A 9,458-nucleotide genomic window follows, 5' to 3' on the forward strand; every position below is an offset into this window, starting at 1 on the left:
GTCAAACGACGTAGGTCCAGATTCCCTTCGCAGGCAATAGGACAGCCGCGACCCCGTCGGCATGCCTAGGCGTGCGTGCACCCCGAATCCGATGCGCCGTGAATCCGATGCGCCCCGAATCTGACGCGGCTGTCAGAGGCTCCAAGAGTCAGCTCGCTGCTCCCGTCGGGCTCCGGAAGGATCCTGTTCGTCTCACATCTGGATCATTGTGCTGCCCTGTTTTTCCTCGGTTCGTTTGAGCTTTTCCGTTTTGTTTTTTATCACGCTTGACCTCCAGAGGCGGTGTCTTTGCCGCCTGGCGCCGCACGCTCTGAATCTCGTCAGCTTTGCCACTTCTCACCAGCGGCCTCGCTCTGTAAATTTGGACTCAACATCGGCAAAGGCGCGGATGATTATTTTCCGTAACATTTCCAGTCGTTGAGCGGTTCAGAGCCAGAGACCAATGCCAAACTTTCCTCGGTAGAGGCGTGGCCGGCGGGGGCGGAGCACTCGGTCCCCTGACCCCCTCCCCAGGTCCCGGCCCTGAGATCAGGCAGTGCGGAGTGATGGGTGGAGCCAGGCGTCTGGTTGGCGCCCAGGGCTGACACGGTGCACGCCCTCGGTCTCCTCGGCGGTGGCACAGGCCCCCTGGGGCACGCAGGGCTGTAGAGGACTCGCCCCACCTGCTCACGCAGGTGCCTGGACTGCAGTAAGGAGAGGCATGTGGGGACCCCAGCTCTGCCTCTCATAGGCTCGTGTGTCTCCAGGCTCCATCTCGTCCTCCGTGAAACGGGGAGCACCGGAAGTATCTGCCTGGGAAGTCACGAGGGTCAACACTGCCTGTCCAGCGCCTGCTTAGAACAGAGCCCGGCGTGAGCTGCACCTGTTCAGGGACGAAACACTTGCTCGGGGCTCAGCCCGGAAGCGGCTGGGCGGTGGTTTACGCCCCTCACCCTTCCCTTGTCAGCTTGGCCGGGGTTCTCATGTGCACCCCCTCCTTCTATAGCAACTTGGGGAGCAGGACCTGAGGGTCCACACTGGCGCCGCACCTGCCAACCGACCTCGGGAGCGCGGGCAGCCCGCCCCTGGTCACACCCCACCCCCGTGCACCCCAAGAGGCATCCCCTCAGGCGTCTCCAGCTTGCGGGGAGCCCCCCTAGGCTGCAGAGCTTCCAGCCTGGACTCTGCTGTTCATCTGCACCCCTTGGGACGAGCCCCGGCAGTGCCCCCGGAAGGCTCCTCCAACCCGGGCTCCCCTTCCCCCCTCCATCTCCGCTTTTCCTCGGTGTTCACCGGCTCCTCTGTTCTGCGCCCCCCAAGTGTCGACGCTCCTCGGGGCCCTGCCACATCCCCCCTTCGCCTCTGTGGGGTGTCCTCCGGACCGTCTGGGGCACCTCCATGTCTCCAACGACCGTCTGTGTTCAGGTGACTCTCAGTGTCGTCTCCAGGTCTCGCCCTGTCCTGAGCTCTACGCTAGCGATTCTTAAAAGTGCACAGTCACACATTTTTCCTGAGGTCTCACGGACGTACGGAGCCCCAGGCGTACCGCCGTGCAAGCGAGCACCCCCCGCAGCCATGTCCGCCTGGTCCGCCTTCGTCATCTCGCTCTGGCGTCATTTTTTTTAAATCGCCCTCAGAACGCTGGCTCCCGAAGCTTTCTTCTCCGGCCGGCCCCAGCGGCGACCGTTCCCCGTGCACCTGTCGAAGCCGCCCATGTCCTGGAGACCAGGAGAGCGAGGACGTGGCCACTGCCTGTCGTTCGACCTCGCCGTATCTCGGGAGGTCAAGGCCTGCCTGGGCCAAGAGCCGAGCAAGAATCCTCCAGGAAGGAGACGACGACCCAGCAGACAGCTGATTGGGTGGGGAGTCGATGACAAAGGTGAACCGTGCAAGAAAAAAGAAAAGAAATCCCGCGCTCTTCCAGAAATAAAATGTTACATGGGTTTCCTTATGTCTCCTCAGTTAAAGGGGGCCGGGGTCAGCCAACCCAACCCTCCCCATAAAAGACCAGACGGTAAACGTTCTGGGCTTCGTAGGCCCAGCGGCCGAATCAAGGATGCTATGTAGGTACATACGTAACGAGAGAGAACAAACTGCCCTCGACGTTGAAGTTTGAATGTCCTATCATTTTTGTGTCTCCTGAAATATTACTGGATATTATATTATATATTCTTTCCGCCATTTAAAAATGTACAAAATATTCTTTGCCCGTGGGTGGTGTGAAAACAGGCAAGGGGCCGAATCCGGCCCGTGGGCCGTGGCTCGCCCACCCCCAGATCGAGCCGTGTCTCACGGTATCTACGCGCCATCTGGTCGCCAGCTCGTGGAACGTCGGGGACCAGGCGCGATGGCCTGTGTCCCGTTTATTGACGAGTCTCGCGTGAGTGGAGTTCAAACGCGTGACTGTTTTACTTGATCTTTCAACCGTGCGACGTGCGATCCTTCATTTCCTTAATGATATTTTGGGCAGATTTCACGTTTTGGCAACTCATGAGCCTGCAGCGCCCCGTGAAAAGATCTAAGAGGCCCTCCTCCCTTTGGATGGACTCAGTCCCGGACCAAGCAGCCTGGTTCGGGGGTGGAGCGTGGGCTGACACTCGGCCAGGCAGCCCCGGGCAGGTGACCACCTTCGTGGGCACAGGCACACGGCGGGGGGTGAGGGGAGGTTGCAGGAGGGCGGCTTCTGACCTACCCGATGGGCTGCTCCATCGGGTGGGTTACTGATAGGATGGCTCCAGCTCAGCCACCCACCCTCAGGCCCACGAACCGCACAGGACCTCCCCCTCCCCACGGGCCGCCCGCTGCCGACCCCTCTCTCAGCCCCACTGGGCCACTGAGCCACTGAGCAGGTGTGCTTCCTAACCCGGGGTCCCACCCCAGAATGACGTGCCGTCTCTCTGTCTTCCACGCACCCTCGATGCTGATGAACGAGCCACAGGTAGCTCGCCGAGGAACTACAAGCATTTGGGGGAAGGGGTAGTGGCATAGGAAAGCCAACAGATATTGTCCAAAATGGCTGAATCGCGGACCACTGGTCCCGTATCCTTCGGCGGTCTGAAGGAACCGCAGGAAGAACCCAAACGGAAGCCGTCGAAAGCACTCGCCTTGTTTGTTTGCTCGTCTTAGAGGAGAGGAAGCTCGTGCTCAGGGGTCGCGGACTTCTGAGGGCTCAGAGCCAGAAAAAGGCAGGATCCAGGTGAGAGCCCACGCTTGCGTGACCGCGGAGCCCTGGCTGCCATCCGGTCTCTCTGCGGCCTCTCGTGATTAAGTTATCAAACGCCCGTTTGCTCGGACACCGGGGCCGGGGGAGGGGGCGAGGCAAACGACACTGGAGTTTGTGGGGTACCCTTTAACCCCAGAAACACCGGTGTCCTCAGGGCTCGTCCACGTGCCAGAGCATAATTTTCCAATTGTTAGAAACACAATTCTCCTAAAATACACAGAGAGTTTGCGTCCCCTTCTGTTCGACGAGGGGGCCAGCGGAATGAGAAAGCTGGTGACATACACACGTCTTTCAGTGAAAACATTCTGGAGCGATACGGTTAAGTTAGGTGTGAGGCTGATTAACGTCTTAGAGAGCAGGCGATAAGTCCGCAGCGTTTGGGGCTATCCCCCCAAACGAGCAGGAGTCATTCGCCTCTGGACTGCACGCAAACCCGTCGTGGATCTTCCGGAGTTTTCCACGAGTAAACATCTAACTACACAGCGGGGGCGGAACCCGTCGTAAAAGCTAAGTCAAAGACGCCACGTTGCCGAGAGCATCGCGCGGCCCCGTGGGGGAGCTTGTGAGACTCTGCTCTGTGAGAACCTGAAAAGGCCACGGCCATCTTTTTGCTCGATTTCTTGGTTTAGTTTCTCCTGACGCGTGCTGTCAACCCACCCCGGCGGCCCCGCCACGGAATGCAAACCACCCGCCTTCATGCTGACCCAGAAGACGGAACCTCAGAGGACGGAGCAGACGGACTGGAGGGGCCCTAGCGTCGGACGTGAGGGGCTGGGTTCGCGGAGGAGAGGGTCCTTTCCGCCGACGACGGAGTAAGAGGCAACATATCTGAAGACGGGTGGGACCCCCCCAGCCAACTGGAGTGGGTGGTTCCGTAGGGCTGGGCGGGGCGGCGCCATCCTAGCCCCACTGGGCCACGCTCCGCCCCCCACTCGATGGCTCTTATGCAGGCCTGGGAGGTTCCAGGAAGGGCTAGGGGTGCCGACAGAGAGGGAAGTAGTTCAACGTTGTGACCACCCATGTGGCTCCACGGACATGCTCTGGCTGCACGTTGCTCAGGCTCACAGCCTCTTCCACCTTGACCCTCCCCGCAAACAGAGTCATCTGTCACTCTGCCCCATGCCCCTTCTCTCTCTCCTGTCCAGCTCTCGGGGTTTAGGGACAAGGAGGACGGGCACAGGGAAAGGAACGGGGGGCAGGTCAGGGGCGGCGAAGCGAGGAAGAGTCCCAGTGGGCTCTGCACCCACGACTGAGGGCGGGTGCCGCGTGAGACCCGGGGCGGGGAGGAAGCGGGTGCTCACGTTGTTTGTAAGCTCTGGGGATTCAGCAGCTGCCCCAGGGGACAAGGACCCCCGGCCCTGCAGGGGACATAGGAAGAAGACCGGATGGGTGCATGTGACAGCACCCAGCGCGGGGGGTGGCACACAGGAGACACCCAAGCCGCGTCCTGTCCTCTGTCACCTCCGTCCTCGACCACACCTTGCAGCTCCCCTGAAGGCTTCCGATCGCGTAAACAAAGCTGGAGCCCCATCTGGCTGAGACGGCCTGCCATCTGGAGAGCCGGAAACGAGGGGAAACGTCTCATGACTGACTCATTTTTTCCAGTTTTCCAGCCAGATGTTAGATGCCATCCAGGCCCATCTGGAGCCGAGATTATTGAAACTCTTCTCCGTAATCTTAATTTCCCTGTCCTAAAAATCTAAACGCTCTTTCTTTTCTTAGTAGGTATTTGAAAAAAAAAAATAATGAATTGAAAAAGGCGATGAGTGACTCATGAGGAATGTAGGAATCGAAGGTGGAAATATCAGGTGTTTGAATTAAAGGGGCCTTTAGATCATTTCCAGGTCTCGAATCCGGCAGCGCGTGAGTCAAATCCAGCTACGAGCTGAGTCTGGACTGGCCGACAGCATGTCTGCAAGAAGTTGAATTAACTGTCCACATTTTAAAAGTCAAGAGATGTTTACATCTGGTTTTTAAAGATGTGGAATATTGGGCCAACTTGGTACGATTTGGGGCGTGACTTAGGCTGCCGGCATTGTCCCCGAGGCGGCGTGCCCACTCTCCCGCTGCCACAGTCCCCACCCCTCTCTGCTGCCCCCACATTGAGACCGAATTTTAGTTGCCGTCCCGTCGTCTCGGTCTCATCGTCAAGAGGGCGGTGAAGGCCGCGTGGTGACGGGAGGGTCACCAGCAGCTGGGGCTCCCTGCGCCCAGGCTGGCGGTCTTTCCGCGGCCTGAATACATCACATGACCACAGCCGAGGACATCAAGAGCTTCTCCTAATGGGCACGTCGGACGGGAAACACGTTCTCACCGAGTCCGCACGCTGCCTCTGCACACACACGGCGGGGGGCGGGGCCCCGCTCCCCGGACGCCTCGCCCGCTCCCCAGGAAGGGAGTCAGGTGTGGGCGTCTCTACGGGGTTCCTGGGTGCGGGCATCTCTACGGGGTCGACGGGTACTTCATTTAGAGCGAGTCCCTTGCTGCCTCTGAGCTGCTGCTTGTCTAGTGGCTCCCGTGGCCCTACAGATGCTACACAGCAGGCTGGGCGTGCGAGGTGAGGCTTCCGAGTGGAGGCCCCCTGCATCCAGGCACCCTGACAAGCTAACGTCTGTCCCGGGAGCGACCTACGCCCGGAGCACGAATTAGCATCCCCTAGCAAACGCCCTGGGAAGCAGCCCCGACGCCTTAGGAGAAGCCATGCCTACCGAGCCCGGGTATGTGACTTTGGGCAAGTGACACACCTCCTGCAGGCCTCGGTTTCTCCATCTGCAAAATAAGGGTAACAGGGACACCCTACATCGCTGAGCTCCTTCGAAGACGAAAGTTCACTTTTCAAAGTTCTTCGAACAGTCCTAGCACCTGGTACATGCTAGATATAAATGACGTACAGTCTGGTGAGTTACAGAAACAAAACCTGGAAATGTCCCTTGTCTCACCTGACTGACATGATCTTTGCTCACACGCTCAGCCCTCCTCAGGTCCACTGTGAATACTCGATACCCGTCAGCTTGAACATCCTAATTGCTGAATTTTAGAAAACTCGGACTCTGTTGAGCCACTGCAGAGCTGTGGCAGCAGAGAATCTAGTTGTGGGGCCTGATAATCTATTTTTTTTTAAGCTCCTCATGTGATTCTGATAACGAGCCAAGTTTGGAAAACAATTAATGCACTCTACTATCTTGCTTGTACTTGAATACCTTTGGTGATGGGGAGCTCATCACCTCTTAAAGCTTTTAATTCCACATGGGATGCTTTTTTTTTTTATAGTAAGGAAAAAACTGTTTTCCTCTAGCTCCTACTTCTACCCCCTTGTATGAGGCCACGCAGAGCACTTCCAACCTCTTTTCCCTGTGACAGCTCTTCGGATATTTGCAGACAGCTGTCACACGCCTGATGAGCATTTTCTTCTTTTGGACAAAATAGCCACATTCTCTCATGGCTCTTATAAAAATATGTATGAACTGACTCTTCTAATTTGATTTTTTTTTTTTTTAATTTAGAAATTTCAATACCGGCGTTATTCTCTGGGGTTCTGATTTGATATCTTAAGCGAATAAGTTAGAAGACCCTCCCTACCCTCCAGTTATCCTTCGATACTTAAAGGACCAGAAAAAAAAAAAATGGGATGCTAAGTCTGTGAGAGAGAGGAGGCACCAAACGGGAGATGGCTCTGCAGGTTCCCTCCAGCAGAGCGTGGCTCTGTCTCTTGCATGTGTCTTCCTGTGCAGAAGTCAGAGGCTCCTGCAAATTCCTTGAACACGTGATGTAGAAGATAAATCACGGTTTCAAATTTCAGCCAAGCCCATCTAGGTGTTGGTTATATGGGTGCACATGCAGCCAAATTCATTAAAATTTATGCATCTTACTGGATTGTACATCCAGTAAGTGGCTGGGCTGAATTTCATGGAGACTGCAACTAGATCTCTCTAAAGAATTCACCTGAAAGACCATCTCTCAAATTCATCCCATTCCTTCTTGATTCAAATTCTCACTTCTCACAGAATGCCTGGGCACGGTGGTGGTGGTGGGGGTGGTTTCCAATTCCTTATGTGAACCGTGGGCTACGGGATGATGTAGGAGGATGGAAAAATCATCTGTTGAGACATTCTAAGGGCTCAGAAATCTTAGAACCTCTGGGGGAAGCCAAAATTGGTGTTTAATTGTGCAGTCCAACGTTTAGTTCCAAGAGCTGGAGAATCCCAAAGAACTGAAGCCTGATCTATATACATGCCTTAGGAGGAACATGGCTTAGTAGGAACCTTGGGCTTTTTTCCTGCCATTCCTGGAACCACGTAGGCATCAAAACACCCACCAAAGTACAGCTTTACAAAAGATGACTCAACGCCTTATCCTCGGTATAGGAAAGGGAATTGTGGGGCTTCGCCACACCCGACCACCACAAACAACCGCGAGGGTTAGCTTTTTGCCAGCGTTTAGGAAAGAACTGTTGTAGAATTCGCATCGGCACACGGGGTGCAACGTGAGGCTTGGATAGTGCTAAGGCAACACCACTCATGTCAAACGAATCATCTCGCAGATTAATAAACCAAGGGTCGGAGAGGGCGAACGTCTTAGCCAAAGTCATGCAGGTAGTTTGCAGGGTTGCCGGGGACTCCGACGTCACCCACAGGGATGCTTGCTGCGTTCGAAGTAGTCCTTTCTCACTTGGACTTCCCACCAGTTGCAAATTCGTGTCGGGAACAGACTCCATAGCAGTGGTGCACCAGTCAGGAGCCCAGTCAGGAGATGGGAAGAAGGCCAGGGAATGATGCAATATTACCCTAGCAAATGATGTCATAGCATGATTTCCTAAGCGATCGACACAAATGCAAGTTCTTAGGAAGCCCTGACAAGCGCCAGCCAGTGGGAAGGCAGGCAGGGAGGGCCAATGACAGGCAGGGCAGAGGAGCATGTAGGACGCCCGGATCTCCTGGCCCGTCACTTTGACAAGCTTCCCAGACACCTTAGAAGCCTGAGAGATCTCCCTCTGCCCCTCTAACCCGGGGACATAGGCTCCAAAAGCTTGGATTTTTTCTTCTCTGTTTTTCTGTTTTCTCCCAATGACATCCAGCCACTGCCCAGCGATGCTGAGAGTGACTCGTGGTGCAGGGAAAGCAAGTTTAATGGTGAGACAGGCTACTCAGGAGCTTGGCATTTGAAAACCGAATCGTCTTTTTTTTGTTGTTATAATTGAGGGAAGCTGCCATTCTTAGAGAATCAATCTCATGCAAATATTATGGAAATCTATTTGTTGGGTTTGAGGCTGACTTAGAAAAGAAGACAGGTGGATACCAAATACCAAGATCTCAGTTTTGTTTCGATCCCAGAATAATGAAACAGGTATTAATAAAGAAGTTTTCTCAAAATGTGCGTGCGTGTGTGTGTGCGCGCGCGTGTGTGCGTGCATATGTGTGTGTGTGAGTGTGTATGTTTGTGGGGTTCACATACGTTAGTCTGGAACCGGTTAGCAATGGAAGTTCATGAAAACAGCTAGTTAGACCCAACTCAGAAGAAACTGAGAGCACCACGTTAAGAAATAAGAAAAGAGCTCCCAGTGTATCAGTCTATGTCTCTCTCTCTCTCCCCCTCCGTCCCTCCCCCTCCCTCCCCTCCCCCCCCCACTGAAAATACAGTTTAAGCAGAGCCGAAGACCCCATCTCAAGCCAGAGATCAAAGCGGTTCTCACATGCCTAGGGATTTTGTGCTCAAAGACTTTCCCCAACTGCAGAAGCTGCCTAGAGTGCCACGAAAAATCTCCCGTCATGAAGCTCACACCTAACACAACCAACAAGATATGCAGCCCTTCCTCCGACACAGCCCAGCGTCAGCACTTGCTGGGAACGTCTCCGGATCAGACATCTGCACCCTCTCAGCAATAATGCGAACTATTCCTCTCTCCCCACCACCGCTTCTGTCTCCCCCAAACCTCCCGGGGGAATATCGGAGGAGCTGGGATACTGGGGGCCATCGAGAGGAATTTGTAAATACCTTCTAGGCAGCAGGTCCTCCACAGCCCCGAGTGGGTCATGACTTCTTCATTCTTCCTGCTGGTTTCATTATCACCTGTAGATTTAGTCCTGCACACACCTCTGGAATATAACCAGTAGTCCGTGCCCACTGCAATGGTCATCAAGCTAAAAGCTGCGAAGGCCCCCACAGTGGTGATCAACATCTGGACACCCCTGTCACACATCCTCATAATTCTTCATGGTACTCTAGACGGCTGGGGGTTGGAGGGGAGGTTCAATGCCAG

The 9,458-nt window shown here is 55.0% G+C and overlaps 1 protein-coding gene across 1 annotated transcript in view; it reads right to left on the reverse strand.

Annotated features, from left to right (window-relative positions):
* CACNG3 (calcium voltage-gated channel auxiliary subunit gamma 3) overlaps window positions 1–9,428 on the reverse strand; it is a 67,426-nt gene extending 57,998 nt beyond the window's left edge. Inside the window, exon 1 of the mRNA XM_011384823.1 lies at window positions 9,194–9,428. Within this exon, the coding sequence (XP_011383125.1) occupies window positions 9,194–9,404 (211 nt within the window). The 5' untranslated portion in view covers window positions 9,405–9,428. The remainder of the gene's footprint in view (window positions 1–9,193) is intronic.
* Between the last annotated feature and the right edge of the window lie 30 nt (window positions 9,429–9,458).

This window comes from Pteropus vampyrus, unplaced genomic scaffold (assembly GCF_000151845.1).
Source record: "Pteropus vampyrus isolate Shadow unplaced genomic scaffold, Pvam_2.0 Scaffold630, whole genome shotgun sequence".
NCBI classification, from domain to species: domain Eukaryota; kingdom Metazoa; phylum Chordata; class Mammalia; order Chiroptera; family Pteropodidae; genus Pteropus; species Pteropus vampyrus.